Source organism: Pristis pectinata, chromosome 14 (assembly GCF_009764475.1).
Source record: "Pristis pectinata isolate sPriPec2 chromosome 14, sPriPec2.1.pri, whole genome shotgun sequence".
In the NCBI taxonomy this organism is placed as follows: domain Eukaryota; kingdom Metazoa; phylum Chordata; class Chondrichthyes; order Rhinopristiformes; family Pristidae; genus Pristis; species Pristis pectinata.
The window spans coordinates 36,112,052-36,139,630 of NC_067418.1; the positions used below are offsets into that span (position 1 = coordinate 36,112,052).

At 41.4% G+C, this 27,579-nt stretch overlaps 1 protein-coding gene across 1 annotated transcript in view; it reads left to right on the top strand.

The window, feature by feature from the left end:
- Positions 1-2,216: 2,216 nt before the first annotated feature.
- Positions 2,217-27,579, top strand: part of LOC127577985 (eosinophil peroxidase-like) — a 40,632-nt gene continuing 15,269 nt past the window's right edge. Inside the window, exons 1-8 of the mRNA XM_052029692.1 lie at positions 2,217-2,360; positions 11,937-12,027; positions 15,249-15,342; positions 21,978-22,153; positions 23,899-24,031; positions 26,104-26,233; positions 26,340-26,546; positions 26,682-27,042. Coding sequence (XP_051885652.1) covers positions 2,217-2,360; positions 11,937-12,027; positions 15,249-15,342; positions 21,978-22,153; positions 23,899-24,031; positions 26,104-26,233; positions 26,340-26,546; positions 26,682-27,042 — 1,336 coding nt within the window. The remainder of the gene's footprint in view (positions 2,361-11,936; positions 12,028-15,248; positions 15,343-21,977; positions 22,154-23,898; positions 24,032-26,103; positions 26,234-26,339; positions 26,547-26,681; positions 27,043-27,579) is intronic.

Below are 27,579 nucleotides of genomic sequence, written 5' to 3' on the forward strand. Positions count from 1 at the left end.
TATAAGCATAAATTGTTTGCATGTTGTTTGCAATGTAAAAGAAGAATATACAAATGACTGATGTAATTAAAAAAAAACACAGGATATGATGCCTTTATTCTGGCAAAAAAGCAATGATTAAGCAAGCATATTAACTTTGTAGATGGGTAGGATTTTTAAGGCAAATAATGGCAGTGGTGAAGATGGACTGAGTTAACACTTGAGACACCTCAATGATCAGTTCTGTTCCAGTCCCTCTTGCAGCAATGAAGGGTGATTGTCACAAGCACCGAAGGTAAGCAAGAGCATCAGTCTCTGGTAGACCCTTCTTCAGCACCTCTATTCAGCACCTCTAACTTCAACAGAACTGAATGCCTAGAGAAAAGTATAACCAGCGGCAAATACTTCTGCACACATTTAGTGCTATCAACCAAAGATGATTTTCTCAGTTCTGTTGTCATTTTTTGGTGCTTTTGTCAGTTTTCTTTTAATAATTGGTCAGCTTTTTCTCTCTTTCTCACTAGGCACGTTTCTGTCATCCTAATAAAACTCTGTAGCTTTCACCAATAGCTTTAATGAAATCAATTTCTGTGGAGTTTAAAATATTTTTCTGAATTGAAGTAATAGTGATGCGCAAAACACAAATAATTCAATAGAACTATTACCATTTTTTTAAGCTTCAAAAAAACCATGCTTGATGTTGAATTGCTGGTTAGTGGCAGTGTTTGTACAATGCCTTTCATTCTTGTTGCTGGGGTGTGTGTTGCAGCTCTTGTGGTTTGTTGGAATAGATTTTCTTTGATGTTAGGTGTGGGGCCCTGCCTCTGAGAAGCACGGTGCCTTCAATTAGTTCTTGTGCACTAAAACTTGTTGAGGCTGGTGACTTGCTCGACCTGTCCTCACCTCTTATTAGGATTCATGTCAATGGCATTCAGCCTCTAGTCCCTGTTGACAAGCTCCTGGACGTGGGCCACAACTCACAGGTCAAGGAACAGGCAGGGCAGGGGAGAATATTAAACCACTAAATTGCCTCCACAAATATCTAACCTGAAGAACTGGTTATTTGATTAGGGTTACACCTAACTTGATAGCTTAAAGGTAATGCTATAACACAAGTAGTTTAGAAACACCCAGAAAAATTATCAAAGTTCCAGATTGTTGTAAAAACGGGTTAATTAAAATCTTTCATGGAAGAGAACCTGCATCCCCCAGTCAGTCTGGTCAGTACATGACTCTGTTGCTATGGTATGTAGTTCTGCCAACAGGGTAAAGAGCTACACTGTAAATGAAATATTCAACAGAACCAATAGGAACAATCCAGGCATCAGATCAGATCAAAACTCATGCAATCCCAACTCAGTAATTCTGCACAGTCCTCCCCTCTACTATGTGGAGACCAGTGTGAGCTGTCCCATTGACCAATCATCCTCACACAGTCTAACATTTTAGATCACTTCCATGCCCATTCCTGACCCACCAAAGAACAAGACCCACACGAGTCAGATGGGCACAGATGTGGAACTCTTCAACGTTTCCTGCAGACCCTATGATGTTACGTGGCTGCAAGACAAAAAAGAGGAAAAAACCCTTTGCCAATCAACATCCACTATCCCCTCACTCAAATTATCAGTACTGTCCCATGTTGAAGATTTGGTGGAAACGCTGAGCAAAGTAAATGCTCCAGGTAACAGAGTGTCTGCAAACTTGGGCACTGGAAGAAAATATGAAATAAGCAACTGTTACCTCCCAAACTGCATGAAAAGAACATAATTTTCTTTACGTCAACTGCAAAAATCAGTAAAACTGACATGACCCACAAAAGATGACAATAAAAAAAATGGAATGAGGTAAAAAAAATTCCTGAATATGGGACTGTGAGGGTGAACTGAAGGACTTCAGAGTATCAGTGATCTGCCATCATTTTCAAATGTATGGAATCCCCACCTAACACCCCTCATCGGAAGGAGAAAGGCATCTCCTTGACCTTCGATCTCTGAAGGGTTCTGACAGAAGTTATTTTCCCTGTTTTGACAGAGACACAGTCTATCAATGGCCAAGCCACACATTTGAATATTGAGGACTAGAAATGTTTTTGAAGTTTGTATGAATGAGAGTATTATTTCGGAGCAGTTGAAGCTTTGTTCTCTAGTAATGAGTCTGCCAATACAACAACCAAATCCAACAGATAAAAAGAGAACTGAGCCGTACTGAACAAACACACAAGGATCACCCAAGACATGCACATGCAGCTCCAGAATTCAAGATTATCCCTGGAAATCCAGAGACAGCACTCAGAATTTTCCAGAACTGGGAAACTGAACACAACTGAAAGCATCAACGCAATAAATTCCATCGTAGTACTGGAAGCATTAACTTCAATAGTGAGAATTCAGCCACAATAAGTTCAAGCTTCGTCATTACAAGCAAACCCTGACAGACAACTGAGAAGTGCAACATCCTGCATGGGAAAGAATGGTAAGGAAGGAATGTTTTAACATATTTATAAAACATTTGCATTCAGTTAGTACCTTTCACAGCCATTCCAAAGCACTTTTAAAGGGTGGTAACTGTAACAAATGAGGAAATGTGATAGCACAAAGCAAGCTTCCACAATCAGCACTGCAAGAACAACCAGAAAATTGATTTTCATCTGTGAAGTTGAAGGAGATATACAGTATGTACTTGTCAGGAAGAAATGTTCATTAACAAAAAATGCTTCAAAGAAACTACAGAATAGCATTTTCAAAAAAGGGTCAATTTGCATTTTATATTTAAGTGGCTAAAACTGTGGCTTTTAGAATTTCATGTCTCGCCTCTCATAGTGGAGCCCTTTCCTAGTGTTCTAGTCTTTTGTGGTCCCATCCTCTCTCTGTCCCTACCCATTTATCTCTATCTTCCATTCTCCCCAAGTTTCCCCAAAGACTGACCTTCACATTTTCTCAGTGTTTATTAGTTTGGAGGAGGAGGAGGAGGCTTCTATCACAGAGCCCAGGAGGTGCACTGGCCCCACTCTGCATCAGCTCCAGCTTAATCGACTTTTCCAGAGATAGGATTGCCAGAATTTGCTGGTTCTCAGATGGCTCTGGAACTCCCATCACATTTTCTATCCCATTAAGTTCTTTGTTTGAAGAGCTGTATTATCTCTGTCAAATGGCTGATGGAATTGGTGTTTTTATATGTTACCTATATTCTATTATCTGTTTGTTACATATTACCTCCACTTTATATCTATAAGACTTAAATAAAACAACAATGAACAAATAGAACAAGTTGGTGGAATGTAAGAAGGAAGAATAAAATAGTTGGAAATTAAGATTTTGAAAAAGCTGCAATGTTGTAAGAATTATGATCTGGGTTTTTTTCTGTTTCACAAGAAAAACAAGTGAACTCAAAGAATTCAGTTTAAACATGACCAAGAGTTAAGCAGAGCATTGGTTAATTACTAACTCATTCTTAGTTGCAGATCAGTTCAGATTAATGTATGATGATGGTAACATGTTATACCTGCTCAGCGAATTTCTGTGCACTTATATGGCAAAGGTTCAGGAAGTCTCGATGTTGTTTGAATCAATGTTATTAGAAATGACCAAAAAAATCATACTACATGCTGCAGTTTTTTGTAAAACTTTCAAATACATTATTGCCTTTTGAATTGTCCCATGGAAATCAATAACTAAAAAGATACAGCTATGGCTCAGTTATTGCCAGAAACCTATGGCACTGGTTAAGCCCCATTTAACCCTGAGTTTGTCACAACAAAGTGCCAGTGATATTGAAAGAAATGTACACTTTTTGTCTAGTCTCTTCAGAAATGCTCTCAACTATGAAGTGTCACTTTCCTAAACTGGCTAATCCTCTTGGCTCATTTAAGGTACACTATGAACTTGTGGACGAGTGAACTATCAGTCATTGTCGTCTTAGCGACGTGCTTTAGATTTCCACATAGAGGCACTCCCCTTTCCTGAGTGAAAAATTATCATGTATTATTTATCATGCCTTCACTTAACAAAAACCTTTTCCTTTCAATCTAACTCCATGGAATTATCCAATATATATTTTGTTGTCAGCAACAGACTCACCTAAATAAGATACTGTATGCCCTACAGTTCCTAGAATGCATTATTTACTGCACAAGAGCTCATACTATTGCGGGTACTACATTAGCATGGAAAGAGGATTGACTCATAAAAATGATAAATAGGTAATTTTCAGATTAGCAAACTATAAGTAGCAAGGTGCCAAAAGAATAAAGAATAAGTGGGCTAAAATCTAGGGATGGAGTATAATAAAAAGAAATGTGAGTTTATCCACCTTGGTAGAAAAACAAAAGCAGACAATGCTATAAAATGCTAAAGTACAGAGGACTCTTGGTGTGCGTGTACATGAAGCACAGATGGTTAGCAAGCACATTTAACAAGTAATTAGGAACTCAAGTGCCACATTGGCCCTTACTGAAAAGAGAACGGGGTATAAAAGTAGAGAATTTTAGCTACAACTGTACAGGGTGTTGGTTAAACCATACCTGGAGTACCATGTACAGTTTGGGTCTCCTTTCTACGAAGGATATATTTGTTATGGAGGTAGTCCAGAGCAAGGGAACTAGAACAGGGGGTGTAGTTTTAGAATAAGAGTCACTCATTCAAAAGGAGGACAAGGAGGACATTTGTATCTCAATGGGTTACAGATTTTTGGAATTCTTGATTCCACAGAACTGCAAAGGCAGAATCATTAACTATAGTCAAGAACAAAACAGATAGATTTCTGGTGTATGGGGAGTCAAGAGTTATGGACAGCAACCAGGAAAATGAAAGCAAAGCCACAATCAGATCAGCCATGATCTTAGTGAATGGCAGAGCAGACTTGATGGGCCATTCAGCCCATCCTTGTCCCCAGTCTTTACTTTCTGCTGTATTGATATTAACCTTGTTGGTACATGCAACTGATTCTTATGTTAATCTCAGTTATTATCATTAATTGTTCCCCTTCCACCTGTAATGATCTTTAAGTATATCAATAGTTGGTAGGCTTGTTCTACATTGTGACTTTTCTAACAAATCAGTTATGCTTCCTATGTTTGTTACGAGTTAGAATAGCTTAAGGAATCTCTTATTTGGAGCACAAATCCTGTATAAGTCAGTATCACCATTGTCAACGTGGTAAATGGGTAACCTACATAATGATATCTGCACAATCAGCTGGTGTTAATCTATATGGGTATCTTTTTTCTCTGCTTTTACATTCAAAATCATTTATACTTCTTAAAATTTTGAAGAATTTATGTCTGCCATGCCACTTTGAATTACTTTCTTTTCATGAATTGTGCTTTATTTCTCTCAGATTCTGTACTTTTATTTGATCGGATATTGTACCGGACGATCCTTACACTTGTGTTTTTGCTTTATTTTCTTCCTTACCAATTCATGATTTGACTTTACTCCAATTCCAAGAACATTGGAACAGGGGCCCTTCATTTTTGTGAGGTGAAGGATTTAAAACAGACCCGAGGGGCGGCAACTTCATGCATTTTATGGAATGGGCTGCCAGAGAAAGTGGTTGAGGCAGTACAATAACAACATTGAAAAGACATTTGGATAAGTACATGGCTAGGAGGGGTTTTAGAGGGATATGAGCCAATGCAGGCAAATGGAACTAGCTTTGTGGGCACCATGGTCAGCATGGACGGGTTGGGCCGAAGGGCCTGTTTCCATGCTGTATTACTTTATGACGCTATGGAAATCACCAAAAATTCCTGCACAGAATGACAGAAAGGTTATGGGGGGGCAGTTCAGCCCATTGAGTTTGTGTTGGCTTTATGAACACAATCCACCTGGTCCCATACTTCCAACCTCACCTGACAGCCCTGAAATACTTTTCTTTCAAGTACTTATCCTGTTCCTTTTGAATGCCACAGATGAATCTGACTCCGTTACACCTCTGGCAGTGCATAATAGATCCTAACAGTGGAAAAAAAGATTTAACTCGTGTCACTTTTGGTTCTTTGGTCAATCATCTTTATTCTACACCCTCTAGTTCTTGATCTTTCCACCACTTTCTCTCTAACTACTCAGGCCAGAACCTTCATGAGCTTATAAACCTTTATCAGATCCAATTCTAATCTCTTCTGCTCCAAGGAAAGGAACTGCAGTTTCTCTACTCTATCCATGTAACTAACATTCACAGTTGCTCTGTTACTGAGCCAATTTTACATTCATACTGCTACAGCCCCTTTTATTCCTTAGCTTGATGATAAGTCTATTATGTGACACTTTATCAAATATCTTTTGAAGGCCCATATACACTACACCAATCACATTTATCTCATTGTCCTCTCTGTTACTTCATCAATAACTCTATCAAGTTAGTTAAATATGATCCACTTTTCAAAACTCTCTAATCAATCCACACCTGATTCTTTCCCTGATTATCATTTCTAATTTTTTTCCGTCACAAGTGTTAAACTAATCAGCCTGTAGTTGTTGGGTTTATCCTTACACCCCTTTATGAATGAGAGTGTGACGTTTGCAGTTTTCCAGTGCTCGGGGACTTGTGTTTAAAAGATTATACCCAGAACCTTGGCGATTTCCACCTCTACTTCCTTCATAACCTTGAATACATCCCATCTGAACCAACTGATATATCCTCTTAAGCAGAGTTGCCCTTTCTAGTACTTCTCTATCATTTTTTTTTAGCTTATCCAGAATTTCAATTATGCCTTCCACTGCTGAGACTCCAGCAGCATCTTCCTTGGCCAAGATCAACACTGAATTAGTACCCTAGGCCAGATGTTTTGCCTCCATGAGTAGATTTCCTATTATTCCCTGATTGGCCTCACCTCTCCTCTAACCTCTCATTTACTGTTTACATGCTTGTAGAAGATTTTTGGATTCCATTCTATGTTTACTGCCAGTCTTTTCTCATACTCTGTCTTTCTGTCCCTTATTTACTTTTTCAATTCTCCTGTGAACTTCCTATGATCAGTCTGATTCTAACTTGTGTTACTAACCTAACATCTGAGAGATGTTCATTTTTTTCTGCTTTATTTTATCTCTTTGGTCATGCAGGGAGCTCTTGCTTTAATTGCCCAACCTTTCTCCTTTAAGGGAAGGCAAAGTAGATTGTCTAAGAATTAAAGAGTTTTACAAACAATGAGAATTTTCTTGTCATGTGGTCACACCAAGTTCTCAAGGGAAACCTTCATGAGTGCACTCTATCATTCCCAGTCTTTCCTGATGTAGCAGTGTGTAACACACTGGGATACACAGCAAAGACCAGCCATTAGCATTAGTCCAGGGCGATAGTGGCAGTGTGGTCCAGGCATGGGTGTGTGGCTGGAGTTCGACTTGCATAAAGTCATGAATCTCAGTCACCCCACCCTCCTCCCCCACCTGAGGACACCTTCACAATATTTTGATTTTGCTTCCCCAAACTTTCTTGGGGGATAGAGTCTACAGAGAAGAAGTCCTGCTTCCTTGAGGTCCCCAGGAATGTTTGCTCTGCACACCCAGTAAAGAAACACTTATGTTAAAGAGGTAATTACTGGAGAAATGACAGTAGACCTCATCCAAAGTCATTCTCAGTTTATGGTAGCCTCCTAAGTGGCCAGCAGCATCTAACAGTCACTAAAAGCAAACTGCAGAAATTGGTGGCAAATGGCTGAGATGTCCTCTAAACAGAGTTTTGGAAGAATGTTACCAAACAAAATCACTGAATCATGCAAGGATATCTTAGAACAGATAACCAAGAGTTTCATTGTAGAGAAGTAGTTTTAAGCAGACTCAAAGAAGAACAAGATGCAGAGATGGGATAAAGTTTAGTGAGGGAGTAACAAAACTCAAAACCTAGGCAGCTGAAGCATGTGTTTTGATAGAGGGGTGATTAAAATCAAGGATGCATAAGAAGCCAGAATTTAGAGGACAGAAATTTCATTGTGTCCAAGGCTGGAGAAGGCTACAAAGCAGATCTGAAAAGTCCATACAATGTATACTCGTTTATGCTCAGCTGAGCATTGTTATAAAGTTAAAGAACATTGTGTTCATCCACAAATCAAGTGTTGTTTTTGTGTGTATGGAGAAACACTCTCTTTGATCCCTAACAGTTTAATATTATCTGTTGTATTGCACAAATTTCTCCAAACAATGCCAAGCTAATTGTTAAATTGCAATGTTGTGCACACTACATTGGACTTTTCTTAACTTTGTCCCTCATTCTCAACTATGCCCGATAGCCCTCCAAACATTTTAAACACATAACTTTTGATAGACAAATAACACATATGTAATCTATATTCCTTTTCTAAGTTTGAAATTTTGACATCTAATCAGAAAGTTCCTTTTGGCTTTTCAGCAATGTGGCATTCTAACAAAGTTAGATTTCTAACTAAAACTGTATACACGTACCTGTGCAAACAGTTAGCTAATCCTTTGATTGTCCTCAAGTTACATACCTCCTTCACCTGACCTAGCCTTCTCGCATCCCATTCTTTGCAGTTTTCTCCAATTCATCCTATTCTTGGCACCAAAGCTCACTCATGAGGTATACCATTTGTTCCCTCAGTGATGCCCACCCTGCCTTCAATTCACCCCATTCTGTGCATATTCTCCCATCTTATCTTTGAACCTGAGCACACCGTTGCATCTAAAAGCCCTACAAACTACTTCTGCAATAACCTTCGTGGTTTCTGATCATTCAGCTTTGCCTTGTCAGCCCCATTCTTGCCAATATTAATCTTTTGACTATTTGCTGGCATTGTCCAACCTCTAAATTTTCCTGTACTCACTTGTTCAAGCTGCCCCAATTTGGCTTTTAGCCTGCCCACATTACTTTGATCAGAGTGTTCAAGTCATCAAATGATTTGAAATCTTTCCAGGTTCTCAATGATCTCATCTGGCCTATGTGCATGACCTGACATTAGCCTGCTGCTGCTTCAACCACTACTCTCTGGGATTCTGGCCTTTCTACCTAGATTTCCCTAGCTTGTTACCTTTCATCCTCAAAACCCCTTCAAACATTTCTCTTTCAGTATGCCACAATTGTCCAATTCTACCTATTCTCCTCTGCTTTTAATGTTTTGCTTCCTCTATGGCAAGTCTTCCTGCAAGTGAGGAGCAGTGTAAAATTGTAGTTTGATACATTTCAGTGAGACCCTCTGAATAATATTTATTGTAAGCATTTTGGAAAATACTGTTACAGTCTTTGACATTGTCATAATAGCTGACATATAGTTGAATGTAATTTTTAATGCTATTATGGTTAATCTCAATCCTGAGAAGTTCCAAAGATTTCTGGCTCCCTGGCTTGCTGATATATTCACAAGATCACAAGACAAGGGAGCAGAAGCAGGCCATTCGGCCCATCGAGTCTGCTCCAAGGAAAAGGGAAAAAGAAATGGGGTGGGGGAAAAAAAAACTATTCTAATCCCATTTTCCAGCCTTATCCCCATATCCCTTGATACCCTGACTATTTAGATATCTGTCTATCTCCTCCTTGAACACCCCCACTGATCTGGCCTCCACTGCTATGCGTGGCAAGGAGTTCCACAATTTCACCACCCTCTGAGTAAAGAAATTTCTCCTCATCTCTGTCTTGAAACTGTACCCTCTAATTCTAAGATTGTGCCCTCTGGTTCTGGACTCGCCCACCAAGGGAAACAGCCTAGCCACATCTACTCTATCCTTACCTGTCAACATTTTAAATGTCGCGACGAGGTCCCCTCTTATCCTTCTGTACTCCAGTGAGTACAGTCCAAGAGCCGACAAACGCTCATCATACTTAAGCCCTTTTATTCCCGGAATCATTCTCGTAAATCTCCTCTGAACCCTCTCCAACGTCAGCACATCCTTCCTAAGATGTGGGGCCCAAAACTGCGCACAGTATTCCAAATGAGGCCTCACTAGTGCCCCGTAGAGCCTCATCAACACTTCCTTACTTTTATACACTATACCTCTCGAGATGAATGCCAACATAGCATTCGCTTTCTTAACCACCGATCCAACCTGGTGGTTAACTTTTAAGGTATCCTGTACGAGTACCCCCAAGTCCCTTTGTACTACCGTACTATCAATCTTCTCTCCTTCTAGATAATGATCTACCCGCTTATTTCTGCTTCCAAAGTGTACAACTGCACATTTCTCAACATTGAATCTCATCTGCCATTTCCTTGCCCATTCTCCTAAACAATCTAGGTCCCTCTGCGTCCTTTCTATTTCCTCCATGCTCCCTACTCCTCCACTTATCTTGGTGTCATCCGCAAACTTAGCCACACAACCATTTATTCCATCATCCAAATCATTGATGTACAAGGTAAAAAGGAGCGGCCCCAACACCGACCCCTGCGGCACACCACTATTAACCGGTAACCAACCAGAACGAGATCCTTTTATTTCCACCCTTTGCTTCCTGCCAACCAGCCAATGCTCCACCCATTTTGCTACCCTACCCATAATTCCATGACCTCTCATCTTATTAATCAGTCTCTTGTGAGGCACCTTATCGAAGGCCTTTTGAAAGTCTAAATACACAACGTCTACCGCCTCTCCCTTATCCACCCTACCTGTGATTTCTTCAAAAAACTCCAATAGGTTGGTCAGACAGGACCTCCCCTTCACAAAACCATGTTGACTAGGTCCAATCTTGCCTTGCGCCCCTAGGTATTCGGTAACCTCCTCCTTGAGGATAGATTCCAATAATTTTCCCACCACTGACGTCAGGCTAATAGGTCTGTAATTGCCTTTGTGCTGCCTCCCACCTTTCTTATACAACGGAACTACATTCGCTACCCTCCAGTCCTCCGGAACCATGCCAGAATCTATCGATTCCTGAAAAATAATCGCCAATGCCTCCGCTATCTCTACAGCCACCTCCTTCAGAACCCGGGGATGCACCTCATCCGGTCCGGGAGACTTATCAGTCTTAAGCCCCTTTAGTTTTCCTAGCACCTTCTCCCTATTAATCTCAACTGAACTCAGTTCCAATTCGTGAGACTCCTGACTAACGGGCACATTGCTTATGTCCTCCACGGTGAAGGCCGATGCAAAATATTCATTCAATTCCCTTGCCATCTCACTATCGTCCATTATAATACCTCCTGCACCGTTATCAATTGGTCCTATGTCAACCCGTGTCTCTCTTTTATTCCTTATGTATTTAAAAAAACTCTTAGAATCCTTCCGAATGTTGTCCGCCAGCTTCCTTTCGTAACTCATCTTTGCTTTCCTAATGACCTTCTTAGTTTCTCTCTGCAGATTTTTAAAAACTTTCCAATCTTCTGTTTTCCTTACATGGTCAGGTAGGATGCAGCATTTTCTGTTAAATCATTGAGATGACTTTATAATGAAGGTGGTTTTATAGACATAGCACAATAATGAAAGGAAGAAGACAAATCACCAAACTGTTATGACAACTGAAAAAATTGTTTAACTGTTTAATTTTGTTAAAAGAGAACTGAATTAGGGTAGTGGTAATCCATTTAGACAGGTGTAGACAGCATGTGGGTTTGAACATGCAACATTGCCGGAAGCAGATAAAATGTTGAAACATTCTTATTGAGGGATGAGAACTGAAATTCTGTTCAGTGGGTAAGATATGATGAGAGACAATTTTCTAGCATTCCTCAGTTGCAGGAAGATGAAACTGGATCTTCTTGCATGGTTAGGATCAGTCATGAAATGTTCTGACTACAATAAAATCAATGGGTTAAATTGCCTATAGTGCTACTTATAAGAACAGTTCAGGAATAATTTTAAGATTATATAATAGATTACTGAACAGTTTTGCAAGTGTATTACATAAATCATATGTTAGTGTTTGGAATGTCAGTGTACAAAAGGCTTGCTATATTCTCTGCCCCATATGAGCCATAATACAAATATTTCTGCTAATTTACTCACTGTATATTCTAGGCTTATATTCAATGAAATATCAGTGTTGTGATGGTACTAACTTTCTTTTATCATTTGTAGGTACCAAACATAGAAATTCTTCAACTATTGCTCCTGCTTAAATACCTGAGCTCCACTTTTACATTAGCAGAAGTGCAACCCACCGTACAAGGTAAATGTTTCTGAATTCATGCTATTGCTGTACACACAGTTTCCATGGAGATTTAAAAATGGAAACTTCTTCCACGGTCACTTGGGCAGGCACGGTAGTGTAGTGGTTAGCGTAATGCTATTACAGCGCTAGCGATTCGGGTTCAATTCCGCCTGCTGTTTGTAAGGAGTTTGTACGTTCTTCCCGTGTGTCTGTGTAGGTTTCCTCCGGGTGTTCTGGTTTCCTCCCGCATTCCAAAGACGTACGAGTTAGGAAGTTGTGGGCATGCTAAGTTGGCGCTGGAAGTGTGGTGACTCTTGTGGGCTGCCCCTAGAACATGCTACGCAAAAGATGTATTTCACTGTGTGTTTCGATATACAGTACATGTGATTAATAAAGAAATCGTATCGTATCTAAGGGGCCACCAAAGTAATTAAGAACCAACTTTGTCTCACCTGAAGTATGTAAAGACTTGTAAGCTAATCTAGAATCTGGATCCTGAAATGCTTTAAAACTGATGGAAATATCAAGTTTTTGCATGATTGTTGAATTTATGACAACTTAAGGATTTAGGGATATGTTTAGAGCATTCCCTGGCTACCCAGGAATTTTCACTCTCTCCACCAAAAGACTGATTATTTGCACCAGTTGCAAGTTGAAACCCCCAGGAAAATTAACCAATCTAACAGAGATCAATTGCCTTATAATTTTCTTCTGGTTGGAACAGCATTAAAAAAGCACCTTTTAAGAAGATTTTTAAGCTCCAGACCTTTAGAATCTTTCTATCACTGTTTCCAATGCCACCAACACGACTGAGCACGTGCTTCTGAAGCATCTGTGCATTTGTGAGCCTCTCACAACTGGTCAGTGATCTTGGTTTCAGGTAGCTGGAGGTTATGTTCTACCACAGTTGCTCCAGTGGAGCAAAGTCCCCGTAATATCAAGCTGATAGTTGTTATACCACTTATTACTAACACCATTCTTTTTCAGTACATCTTCCTTTCTGCTCAATAAATGGAACAATTAACATAAACACAAATGCCATAAAATCTATTCAAGGATTACTTTATAATGGCTGTCTTGTTTCAATAATAATACCAGTGAAACCTCACGAATTTGCTGTCATCGCACTATGAAACTGACATCAGTTTTGGGATATCCAGTTGCGTGTATAACACAGAAATCCTTCAGTCGAGGATTCATTGCACCTTTCGGGCTGTGCTGTTTGAAGCATTCTCCACCACCAAGGGAAATCACTGGAACTGATGTAAACTTAATCTATTTATGAACTAGTCCTGCAATAAAATATTCTGAAAAACATACTCATGATATGAGATCTAAGCAAGTTTTTAATATGTACTAATGCATAATTACAGCCGAGGAAACTACCTAGTCCTTAAAGAATATTGACTACCTGTATGTTGTCATCCCCTTGCACTATTACTTTAAAATTTAAATAACTTATTTGCTTTTAAAAATGTAATTATTTCCACTTCTACTTCATTCATGTGTGCATGTTCAAGTGCATGTATGTATTTAGTTGTCTGTATAATGCTTTAAAAGTTGTAGATCTTGCAAAATGTGATTAATATGATTGGCTGCCCAACCAGCTTGATGATGTCACATTGCTGGATGCCAGAAATTCCTTTGAATGGTGCCTGACAGCTTCAGGCTTTGGGAAAAATTAGTTCTCTTTGTAGAGATCACCACATTTCTGTGGGGACTATTTTTCAAGATCACTGGTGAGGATCACAGCACAAATTCTTTGAGGCATTATTTATATTTCATCACACCAGAATCAATTTTCTGAAAAGGATGCAGCTTAGGCACAAAAGGTTTGGTAAAACAAGTTGAAGTGTGGCTCATGCACCAATGTTTTGATGATAACTGACTTGCAGAGCATCAAACACAGGTTTGGATGGATGTATTGAGCACAGCTGTGAGGAGGAAGGGAAACCTGTGTGCCACTGAAAGTCAATCTGAAAGGAATGTATGACATTACACGTTACAAGACCCTGAAAAGTAGGAACCTCAGGAAAAAAAATAGGGAAAGTAAACCAAAGGTGCAGGAACCCTGAAGCCCAAAGGCAGAACAACCATTGTATTTTGTTTATTGGAGCTGGTATTGCACAAAGTGCATAAAAGGTGCATCAAACACTACCTACATTATCATACTTCAGCACTGTCCACACAAGACGTGGTCAAGTCTTAGATGGGTGGCACAGTGGCATGCCTATTAACAATGCTGCCACACAGCTTGGTGACACTGCTGACCTGACCTTGGATGCTGCCTGTTCAGAGTTTGCATATTCTTTTCATGATTCCATGGGTTTCCTCCAGGTGCTCCGGTTGCCTTTCTTATTCAAAGGACATGCTGGTGGGTTAATTGGTTACAATAACTTGCTCCATGATGGAGATTAATGGCATAAAAAAGAACTAAAGGAGAGTTGATGGGCGTGTCTGTGAGAGAGGAAGTTGTGGGAAATAAGGAGAGATTAACTGGGATGAATGGGATCGCTCCCTTGGGAAGCCAACATGAACCCAATGGACCAACTTGCCTCTGTCTGTATCATTACAAATATTGCCAATGACTTATTATCAATGAATGTGCCAGCAGAGCGCCGTATGCCAAAGTAGTAAATGGCATAGCATTTTCTAGCTCCATATCAGCTCCCATGTTATAGAGCCATTTCCCCATGGCCCATGCCCAGGTGTGTTTTAGGATCTGCAACCTAACTTGGTGCCATCTTGGTGTAGTAGGTCAAGGTATGTTCAATATGCCTGCACATCAAGTCCAAATCTAATGCATAATGCATAATGTCCTCGAATGTTAAAATATTAAAGTCAACTCTCCTTCTTTAGCCTAAAATTTCAGCCATATTGGTTTCAACATCTACACCACACCTTTAACCACTACCCTGGTGATAACACCAAAATCAGACCTGAGTTTTATAGACTGCCCACCACTTACAAACAAAGCCATGGAAATGCTTGCAATTTTAACTTTCCGTTCCTAACATGGGAGCAAAAGATACAATTTTTGTTGAGACTTTGCAGATTGGGTGACATCACAACAGTTAGCAGAAGAAAATGTTGATGATAATTGCATCTCCATATAGAGATGAATAAAACTATATGAAAAGCTTCTGGGACAAAAGAAGGATATTAAAAATAGAATACTAAAATTTTGTTATAATTATACAATTAAATGTAATACTTAATCTTTTCTTATAACCTTGCAGGATCTGTGACTCAGCGAGGTAACACATTTATCATTGAGACATTTCATCAAGCAGTTGATCTTGTCAATGCTGCCTACAAAACATCCAGAGGCAGGTATGATTAAAAGACACTAAGAAAGGAACAAATCAGAACTATTTTCAAGGTACAGGCATTGGGCCAAGATGCATTGTATAGAACAGTAGCGAGCTGATAAAGATTAAGCAATATTGCGATAAATGTGGATGCACATGGAATTTGATTTCAATTGTAGGAGAAACAGAAGAATGAGGGGGTTGAGAAGATTTGATTCAAGGTCCTGAGAAAGAGAAGTCTAAATTTCAGAACATGGGGAATTAAAGGGATAGCAACCAATGTGCTGGATCTTAAAGAACCAAGCAGGAAGTTCAAGGAACATCAATAGCACTATTGCTGATAAAATTAAGAAAGATATCAGAGAGCTTAAAATTTGCATCAAATACATTCACAAGTTGAAATGTTTAAGACTGCATGAAAATGAATCATTATGCAAATATTCCAAACACCAGCATTCAGCAGGTCTGTCCTAGTTTGTAAACTCCTTTCTTTGCAGACCTCCTGGCTTGAGCCATCTGGATCAACCAAACTATCTACTCAAACTATGCAAACTATGGTCCATTAGTAGTCAGTGAGGGTAAAACAGAAAACAAGAAATATACCAACAGTAGACATACAATAATTGGAAAAGTTTTAATTAAAACATGGAATTACCATTCACTCCACCCCACAACTTGCTCTTGGTTAATTCGCAATCCATGATGTTTGGGATTTGAGAGTGAATGAGTATAGAGAGTTAGGTAAGAAGTTAAGGTGCAGGACTTCAAGGGTAGAGATCTCCGGATTACTCCTGGTGCCACGTGCAAACGAGGTCAGAAATAGAAAGATAGGCCAGATGAATTCATAGCTGAGGAGCTGGAGCAGGGGGCAGGGATTCAGGTTCTTGGACCATTGGGATCTCTTCTGGGATAGAGGCGACCTGTACAAGAGGGACGGGTTGCACTTGAACCAGAGAGGGACCAACATCCTTACAGGGAAGTTTGCTAGTGCTACATGGGAGGATTTAAACTAGACTGGCAGGGGGTAGCACTCTGAGCAGGAGCAAGTAATGGGATAAAGCAGTAGCCTGTGAGAGCAAGTTTAGTAAACAGGATAGCCAGAGGCACAGTAAAGGGGGAGAAAGGAATACTCAGTTAAACTGCATTTTTTTCAATGCACGAGCGTTAACAGGTAAGGTGGTTGAACTCAGAGCATGAACTGGCTCTGGGGACTGGGCTATTATAGTATTATAACATTGCTGAGAGGAGGGCAGGACTGGCAACTGGCAGCTCAATGTTCCAGGATACAGATGCTGTAGGCGTGACAGAGGTACAGGTAGGCGTGGAGGCGGTGTTGCCTTTTTGATAAGGGAGGATGTAATAGCAGTGCTTAGAGATGACATCCTTAGAGGGTCATCCAGTGAGGCCAAATGGGTAGAACTGAGAAACAAGAAGGGGACATCACGCTATTGTAGACCCCTCAATAGTCAGTGGGAACTTGAGAAGTAGGTGTGGAGAGAAATTATCATAGTTGTAAGAATAACAAGGTTGTATTAGTGGAAGACTTTAATTTCCCAGTATTAACTGGGCCACACAGAGTGTTTAAGGGCCTGGACAGGGTGGAATTTGTGAAGTGTGTCCAGGAAAGTTTCCTGAGTCAGTATATAGAGGGACCTACTCAGGAGGGTGCAATACTGGAGCTGCTCGGGGAACGAGGCAAGGCAAGTAACTGAGGTGGCAATCAGGGAGCACTTTGGCTCTAGCGACCATAATTCTATTAGTTTTAAGATAGTGATGGAAAAGAATATGACAGGTCCACAGGTTAGTATCCTAAACTGGAGCAGAGCTAATTTTGAGGGAATTTAAGCAGGATCTAGCAGAGGTTGATTGAGAGAGCCTGTTTGAATGGAAAAAAAACAAATGGCAAGTGGGAGGCTTTTAAGAGCAAGATATCAAGAATCCAGGGGCAGCATGTTCCTGTTAGGGTGAAGGGTAAACCTGGCAAGTTTAGGAAACCCTGGCTGACAAGAGATATTGAGGCTCTGCTCAAGAAAAAGTAAGCACACCTTGGGTTTAGGAGGTCGGGGATGAGTGAATTCCTTGATGACTATAAAAAGATTAAGAATGCACTTATAGTAAGAGGGAAATCAGGAGGGCAAAGAGAGGGTATGAGATGGATCTGGCAGGTAAGGTTAAGGAAAATACCAAGAGGTCCTATAGATATATTAGGAGAATAGAATAGAATCAGGTTCATTATCACTGACATTTGTAGTGAAATTTGTTGTTTTTTTGGCAGCAGTACAGTGCAAAACATAAAAATTACAAAAATAAATAGTGAAAAAGAGGAATAACGAGGCAGTGTTCATGGACCATTCAGAAATCTGATGGCGGAGGGGAAGAAGCTGTTCCTGAAACATTGAATGTGGGTCTTCAGGCTCCTGTACCTTCTCCCTGGTAGTAACGTAAAGAGGACATGTCCCAGATGGTGAGGGTCCTTAATGATGGATGCTGCCTTCTTGAGGCACCGCTCGTGAAGATGTCCTTGATAGCTAGGAAGAGAGCATAGGTCCCCTTAGAGATCAGCAGGCCCGCCTACATCTTGAGCTGCAGGAGATGGGTGGGATTTTTAATGACTATTTCTGCTCTATGTTTAATGAGGAGAAAATCATGGTTGCTCAAGAGGTATGTGAAACAAGTGGAGATGTTTTGGAGAACAATCATATTACCAGGGAGGAGGTATTTGAGGCCTTACAATGCATTAAGGTAGATAAATCCCCAGAGTCTGACCGAGTACATCCTCGGACTTTGTGGGAGGCTGGAAAAGAAATTGCGGAGGCCCTTGCGGAGATATTTGCTTCATCGTTAGCTTCATCGTCAAAGTTCCCAAAGACTGGAAGGTGTCTAATGCTGTTTTGTTGTTTAAGAAGTGTAGTAAGGACAAGCCAGGGAACTACAGGCCAGTCAGCCTGACAACAGTGATGGGTAAGTTACTGGAGGGATTTCTGAGGGACAGAATCTACTAGCATTGGATAGACAGAGTCTGATTCGGAGGAGTCAGCATAGCTTTGTGTGTGGGAAGCAGTGTTTGATGAATCCCTTAGAGTTCTTTGAAGAGGTAACCAAAAGGGTAGACAAGGGTAGGGTAGTGGATGTTGTCTATTTGGACTTTAGCAAGACCTTTGACAAGGTCCTACATGGCAGGCTGGTCTGGAAGGTTAGGTCCCATGGAATCCAGGGAGAGCTAGTCAGGTAGATTCAAAATTGGCATGGAGGTAAGAAGCAGAGGATGGTGAAGGTTGTTTTTCAGAATGGAGACTGATGACTAGTGGTGTGCCGCAGGAGTTGGTGTTGGGACCCTTATTATTTGTTAGTTATATAAATGATTTGGATGTGAATGCACAAGGCTTGATCAACATGTTTGCAAATGACACAAAATTAGGAGGTGTTGTTAATGGTGAAGAAGGGTATTGTAGATTACAGGGGGATCTCGATTAGTTAGGGAAGTAGGCCAAGAAGTGGCAATGGATTTCAATACAGATAAGTGAGGTGATTTTGGAAAATCAAACCAGAGTAGGACTTATACTATGAATGGAATTGGAATTGGTTTATTATTGCCACACGTACTGAGATACAGTGAAAAATTTGTCTTGCATACCATTCATGCAGATCAATTCATTACACAGTGCATCGAGGTAGTACAAGGTAAAACAATAACATAATGCAGAATAAAGTGTAACAGCTACAGACGAAGTGCAGTGCAGGTAGACAATAAGGTGCAAGGTCATAATGAGGGAGATTGTGAGGTCAAGAGTCCATCTTATCATACGAGGGAATCATTCAATAGTCTTATAACAGCAGGATAGAAGCTGTGCTTGAGCCTGGTGGTACTTGCTTTCAGGCTTTTGTATCTTCTGCCCGATGGGAGAGGGGAGAAGAGAGAATGTCCGGGATGGATAATGCTGGCTGCTTTATCGAGGCAGCGAGAAGTATAGACCAGAGTCCATGGAGGGGAGGCTGGTTTCTGTGATGTGCTGAGCTGTGTCCACACCATACCAAGCAGTGATGCTTCCAGATAGGATGCTGTCTATGGTGCATCGATAAAAATTGGTGAGAGTCAAAGAGGATGTGCCAAAGTTCTTTAGCCTCCTGAGGAAGTAGAGGTGCTGGTGAGCTTTCTCAGCCATGGTGTCTATGTGGTAGGACCAGGACAGGCTATTGGTGATGTTCACTCCTGAGAATTTGAAGCTTTCAGCCTTCTTGACCTCAGCACCATTAATGTAGACAGGAGTATGTGCACTTCCCCCCCCCCCCTTCCTGAAGTCAATGACCAGCTCTTTTGTTTGCTGACATTGAGGGAAAGGTTGTTGTCATGTCACTAGGCTCTTTATCTCCTTCCTGTACTCTGATATATCATTATTTGAGATCCGGCCCACTACAGTGGTACCATCTGCAAACTTGTAGATGGAGTTAGAGCAGAATCTGGCCACACAGTCATGAATGTATAGGGAGTAGAGTAGGAGCCTGAGGATGCAGCCTTGTGGGGCACCAGTGTTGGGAATAACCATGCTGAAGGTGTTGCTGCCAATCATTACTGATTGTGGTCTGGTGGTCAGGAAGTCAAGGATTCATTTGCAAAGGGAGGTGTTGAGTCCCAGGTCTTGAAGTTTAGTGATGAAGGGAAGCACTGTTGTCGGCCATGCTGCCCAACTTAGTTTTGTAGTCCATTATAGCATGTAAGCCCTGCCACATCTGACTGGTATTGGCTCTTGGCATCTCTGATAGCTTTACAGAGGTCATATCTTGATTTCTTGTATAGCCCAGGATCACCTAATTTGAATGCTGCAGTCCTAGAATTCAGTTGGGAGTGCATCTCCTGGTTCATCCATGGTTTCTGGCTTGGGAACACCTGGATTGTCCTCTTTTGTACACGGTCCTTAATGTACTTGCTGATAAAGTCCATGATGGTGGTGACATACTCATCCAGGCTGAGTCTTTGAACATGGACTAGTCTATCGACTCAAAGCAGTCGGGTAAAAGCTCATTTATTTCCTCGGACCAGCACTGTATGACTTTCTGTACTGGATCCTCCTGTTTCAGCTTCTGTTTGTATGCTGGGAGAAGGCACACAGCTTGGTGATCTGATTTACAAAGTGTGGGTGGGGATGGCTCGGTGGGCATCTTTAATGGTTGTGTAGCAATAGTCAAGGGTGCTTGGGCCCCTGGTGGGACAGGAGACGTGCTGGTAGTATTTTGGTAACACACTCGTGAAGTTGGCCTGGTTGAAGTCACCAGCAATGATGAAGAGGGCCCTGTTTCAAGGCTGTTGACCACAGAATACAGTTCATTGAGTAGTCTTCATGTCCATCTGGGTTGGGATGTAGACTGCTGTCTGGACTAGGCACTAGGAAGTGTAATGGAACAGAGGAACGTAGGAGTACAAGTGCATAGTTCGTTGAAAGCAGTGTCACAGGTAGACAGGGTGGTGAAAAAGGCATTTAGTACGCTGACCTTCATCAGTCAGGGCACTGAGTTTTGGAGTTGGGACATCATGTTACAGTTATGTAAGTCATTGGTGAGGCTGCACCTGGAGTACTGTGTACAGTTTTGGCCACCCTGTTTAGGAAATACATGGTTTAACTGGAAAGAGTACAATAAAGATTTTCAGGGATGTTGCCAGGACTAGAGAGCCTGAGTTATAGGGAGAGGTTGGCCAGGCGAGGTATTTACTCCTTGGATGTAGGAGAACAAGGGGTAACCTTATAGAAGTGTTTAAAATTATGAGAGGCATAGATGAGTGGACAGTAACAGTCTTTTTTCCCAGGGTAGGGGAGTCCAAAACTAGGGGGCATAGATTTAGGGTGAGGGGGCAAGATTTAAAAGGGACCTGAGGGGCAACTTTTTCATGCAGAGGGTGGTGAATATATGGAACGAGCTGCCAGAGGAAGTGGTTGAGGCAAGTACAATAGTATCATTTAAGAAGCATTTGGATAACTGCATGGAGGGGAGAGGCCTGGAGGGACATGGGCCAAACACAGGATGGGAATTCTGGAGAGTGTTGCTATTTTCTACTAACTCGGTAGTGAGTCAATATTTGTGCCCTCTTCCAGGCCAACATCCCCAGTGTTGGGGCCCTAGTAACACCTAGTCAGCTACACTGAGCAGACCATGTCATTCACATGTCTAACACAGACATTTTATTCCAACCTCTGTCATCAGAAGAGATTAATACTTTTTTCTGAGAGCCTGATAAAGGAATTGCTCAAAAATTCCTTGAAGGAATGCTGCCTCCTCATTGACTCCAAAAAATTTCTGACTCACAGTCACCCAAAGTGGAGGAGAAAATTCCAAGATGGTATTGAGAACCTCAAGCTCGTGTTAGGAACACATGGAGATCCTGTGTAAGTGGCAGAAAGAGCAGGCCATTTCACAAGCTACTCTCCTACTACCCCACCAGCCACCACCTGTGCCATTTTTGGAAGAGTCTATAGTTCCCATGTTGGTCTCATTGATGGAGACTAACTTGGGAGAGTCACTAAAGAGATGTCCTTTGATGAAGAGTATATCTAGTTTAATTTTCATGTAATAATACATTTTATTTACCTTAATTTTACAGCTTACACTTTGAAAGATTTACTTTGCCAACTTTACTTAAACCATCTGCTACTCTTTGTTTCCCAGGAGTAAAGCAGCACTGCACAAAGGCTCCATTCGTGCAAATGACCTGCTTAGCTTTTTCAAACTTCCTGTGGCTGAGACTCGGAACGCAGTGCGAGCAGCTGAGCTGATGGAAACAACGATCGAACTTATTCGGCAGATGGTTTACACCCAGGAGAAAATATTCAGGAATGCAACAGGTAAACAAAAATAACTTGTATTGACATCTCATATTTAATGTGAAGATGTACTGTGACATTTTAGAAAACAGTAATGAATTTTGAGTGGGAAACTAAGTGGAATCAGAGATGTCGTGACAAACCAAGGGAACCTCAATGAATTATATGGATATTAGAAACTTAAGGAAAAATTATAATCAAATCTGGAATGACACTTATTGTAAATCAGTGTAATGTTACCCACATTGGTGGGGTTGACATCAAGTGTGTGTATACCATGCAGACATCTGAACTCAAGTAATTTGACTGGCAGAGAGACCTGGAAGATGAGCTTCTCAAGATTCATAAGCAGTCTCTAGGCTATAGAAAAAGTAATTAGAGTATCAAAAGTATTGCTGAGACAACCTAGCACAGAGTGAAAATACTTTAATCTCCTCATATAGTACTTTAGTTTGTCTTATATTTGACCAAATCACATGGAAGCTATAAAAAAAACCAAAAAAGTTCAATGGATGACCAATGGAGAAAGGGGGAAGGGGGGGAGAATAAAAACAAATGGGTTAGAGAAGGGAAGAAAACGGGGGGGGGGGGGGGGGGGGGGGGCAAAAGGAAGGAGACAGACACACTGACACACAGAGAAAGAGACACACTGAGAGATGCAGCAAAGGCCTGCCAAGACATCAAATCCAGATGGCTTTTCTGATTGAAAGCCAGAATTTAATTTGATTCATTGTGCATTCTTCATTCTCTGATGATGTGGTAGCCCTCCCACCTCCCTTTCTTTTCTCTCCATTTTCTTTTCTAGCCTCCCTTCCCTCACAAAGGCAAAAAAAATTCCTTTTTGTACAATTTAATATTTTTTTTGTGTTTTCAATGCTATCACAAGCATAATTAATTCTCATTTATAATGCACAGTTAATCAATTAACAGCCCAAATTATAATGTTACAATGTTAAAGATGTTAATAATGATTAATGTAAAGATGTTAATAATAATTAATGCAATTCAAAATGCAATGTAACAGAGTTCCTGTTTGGCTGGTGAGTATAATTTTCTGTGTCACAGAATTTGGATTTAGAAAATGTAAGTTTTTTATAACATTTATTCCTTAATTTTACTCATTCTTCCAACTGTGTTTTCACATTATCAAGTATTAACTCCTGGGGTTATAATTTGTTTCACAAAACTTGGGTTGTAAACATCTTTCACCCTGGAAATATTGTTTCCAAGGTAAAGGGTCTTTACCATTCAAGTCTGGATTTGGAATATTAACCATCCACTTCCACATTTTAGCTTAATCCACATCCAAAGTAAATATTCTGATATATCAATCATTAACACATAGCTCTACCACACATGCTACATCACCTTGGTTTCAACTCCTCTTTGTACCAGGTTACCTGGTCTGCATCGAGGCAATAATTAAGATGCATAATTTGAGTCCAAGTCATCCTAAATAGGATGAAAGCAGCAGAAGCTGCTATTCCTGAAAACTCTCAAGTGAAGTCTGCTAGAAAGTGAAATTACAGACATCAGGTGAGGGGCAGGAATGATGCTCAGCTGTGAAAATGCCTCCTGAAACTCACCATCTAACTCCACATGTAAAGAATAATTAGTCGAAAGAGGCAACTGGTTTTCAATATAAATCAGCACCTGAAGGGAAATGAGAAAGAAATTAAAACAAAGAAACTCAAAGTATCCTTCTGTTTCTCTGACTGAAGTCAGACACCACAGCCTCTGCTTAAGATGGTTTCTATATCTTGTAGATCTTCTCAGCACACTGGATCTTCAGACACTGGCCAAAGTGACAGGTTGTACTACTCAGCTACAGATGGTCACTTGTTCCAGCTCCTGTCTATTGGACAAATATCGAACCATTTCTGGCATCTGCAATAACAGGTACTGCATCCCCACATGATCCTTACTGCTATAGTTTGATAACAAATCAAAAATGCAATTTGATTCCCCTTCATAGTTTCTTTACAGCAGCATGTAGTTACATGAAATGGAAGTAATATTGAAAGGGTGTATACCTGACCAGATGTAAATTATCCACTGGATAGAGATCCTTTCTGGATCTCTCTGTCTCCATCTCTGGAGAAATATTAACCACAGAATCTTTTACAAACCCACTGACTCCCACAGTTACCTTGACTACACCTCTTCCCACCCTGTCACTTGCAAAGATGCCATCCCCTTCTCCCAGTTCCTCCATCGCATCTGTTCCCATGATGAGGCTTTCCATTCCAGGACATCTAAGATGTCCTCCTTTTCAGTAAACAGGGTCGCCCTTCCACCACCATCAATGCAGCCCCCACCGGCATCTCTTCCATTTCCCACATGCCTGCCCTCACCCCATTCCCCCCCCCCCAGACATAACAGGGCTAGGGGGTTCCCCTTGTCCTCATCCACCACCCCATGAGCCTCCACATCCAACACATCATTCTCCACAACTTCCACCACCTCCAACAGGATCCCACCACTAGGCACATCTTCTCCTTTCTCCACTTTCTGCAGGGATCGCTCTCTCCGCAACTCACTTGTCCACTCGTCCCTCCCCACTGACGACCCTCCTGGCACTTATCCCTGCAACCACACTAAGTGCTACACCTTTCCCTACACCTCCTCCCTCACCACCATTTAGGGCCCGAGACAGTCCTTAAAAGGTGAGGCAGCGCTTCAACTGTGAATCCGAGGGTGTCACTTACTGCATCCAGTGCTCCCGGTGCAGCCTCCTCTACATCAGTGAGACCCAACACAGATTGGGTGACCACTTCATCGAGCACCTTCACTACGTCTGCTGCAAAAGGAAGGATCTCCCGGTGGCCAGCCACTTCAATTCCACATCCCACTCCCATACTGACATGTCTATCCATGGCCTCCTCTACTGCCACATTGAGGCCAGATGCAGGTTGGAGGAACAACACCTCATATTCCACCTTGATAGTCTCCAATCTGATGGCCTCAACATTGATTTCTCTAACTTCCAGTAACCCCTCCCCACTCTTCCCCCTCTTCTTTTTCCCCTTCCCCCACCCTCTTGTCCTGCCCATCTATTCCCCTCCTCCTTCAGCCCTTTGCCTCTTCTACCTATCACCTCTCAGCTTCTTACATCTCCTCCTTCCCCCACCCTCCTGCCTTCCCCCTCACCTGTCACCTGCCTGTGCTGCTCCTCCCCCTCCTCTGACCTTCTTATTCTGGCTTCTGCCCTCTTCCTTTCTAGTCCTGATGAAGGGTCTCGACCCGAAACATTGACTGTTTACTTCCCTCCATAGATGCTGCCTTACTTGCTGAGTTTTAATGTTTTAATAGAATCATAGAGCACAGAAGTCCTTCAGCATTTTGTGTGTGTTGCTCCGGATTCCAGCATCTGCAGAATCTCTTGTGTCACTGGATAAAGAATGTGTTCAGGTTCTTGAAAAAGATCATGATTGGTTCCCTAAAAGTCAAAGGAAAAGTGGGAGGGGGATGGAGAAGGGTGAAGAGGATAAAGTTTGGATGGAGAGTTCTCTCAGTAGATGAATAGCCTTGATGTACATTATATTGATCCCTCAGAGAAACCTTCTAATAGCACAGAAGGTTGCTATTCATCAGACCAATATCTTTGTCACAGAAGCTGTGTCCAGTAGATGTGCAGGTTTGTCAATTAACTTTCTGACATGAGCTCATTATCACTGGAGGCTTGCAGAATCTGAGCTGTGGTATGAAGATCTAATTTGTGATTTGCCATTCCAGACTTGTGAGCATAGCCAGCTGCTAATATGCCATTGGATTACTTTAATGAAAGCTGACATTTCACAATGTAGTATGCTAGTTAACAACAATATACAACTGGATTCACATTAAATAGGAATGTTACCAGCAGAGAGAGCTTTTGTTTTCAGAGGGTAGTGCTATTTTCTCTAATCTCTGTAATCGTCTTCCAAACCTCTGCTCACACAAACAAATGAATCAATTTTCTGTGACTTCAGACAGCACACTCACTGGGGAGCAGCTAACGTCCCGTATGTTCGATGGCTCCCTCCCGAGTACGACGATGGGTTTTCAGTTCCAAAAGGATGGCTTGAGACCAAGGAATATAATGGATTCCCCTTACCGCTGGTATGTAGCAGGGCTTGCAGGGGTGAGGTGAATGTATGAAGGTGGCTGTGCTCATACAGAAGCAGGGAATCGTCTTGAACTTATCAACTCCAATAATAATTTGCAGGCCAGGATGGTGTCAACAGCAATCCTGCACACTGGCAACAGGAACATTTCTCTGGACAGCAATTATGCCCACATTTTGGTAGAATGGGGACAATGGATTGACCACGATATGGACCTGACACCGCAGAGCGCCAGTACCTCTTCCTTTATCGACAGTGTTGATTGTTCATCATCTTGCTACAACAGAAGCCCGTGCTTCCCAATACAGGCAAGGATATGTACTTTTCACACCACTTGCAACTTTTAGTTTTGCCTTGATGATGTGCTTTAATCATCGGATCCCTGGTGCATACTTGATATGATGAGTATGTCTGACGTCTGATTGGGTCCAAATGTCTTGCAGATCCCAGATGATGACCCACGTGCCTGTGAAAGTGAGACGTGTATGCCGTTCTTCCGCTCAGCCCCAGCATGTGGGAGTGGCGAATCTGGAATCCTCACAGGACAGCTCCGCCCCAGGGAGCAACTGAACAGCATCACTTCCTTTGTGGATGCCAGCATGGTGTACGGAAGTACAGAGACCTTGGCATGGAAACTGAGAAATCATACCAATGACCTTGGGTACCTGGCCATTAACCAGCAGTACTCAGACAACGGCCTGGCCTATTTGCCCTTCATGACCAAGAAGCTTCAAAATCCCTGTGCACTGACCAGAGACCAATCCCTCGTTGGAAATAAGTCAGATATTCCATGTTTTCTGGCTGGTAAATTTATAACAGAGAATAAGGATGAATTCAACATTGTAACAGGAAAGATAATGGAAGTTACCCGATCCAAATTGGGGTGTCAGTTAGGATTCCACAGTTAGCCATAGTGCAAGAGGATAAGGAGGGAGCAAAACAACTCTGCTTCTGATTATTGACCTTCTTTTGGAGCTTCTGGATGGGAGAATTTTGTCCTCAGATTAGGAGTGCTAAATACACAATAAATAAACATCTGTGCATGGGACTCCACTTCTGAAATTCAGTTCAATGCAATGCACAGACACTGCTATAACAAGCACTTCGGACCACCAAGCTGAAGATGATTTTCTAGATATTTGCCTATGTATGTAAAAATGTACAATATGTACAAGATTGGACTCAGCTGTAATTAATTCCCCACTATCTTTCACCCTAAATAGAAAAAATATTTCCAGTACTTAGTCTAGGCTCATTAAATGACGTACTAGGTACACTGAACCATGCAATCAAATAATAGGAAGAGATTAACATTAATGTTAAACCAAAAGTGACTTGTGT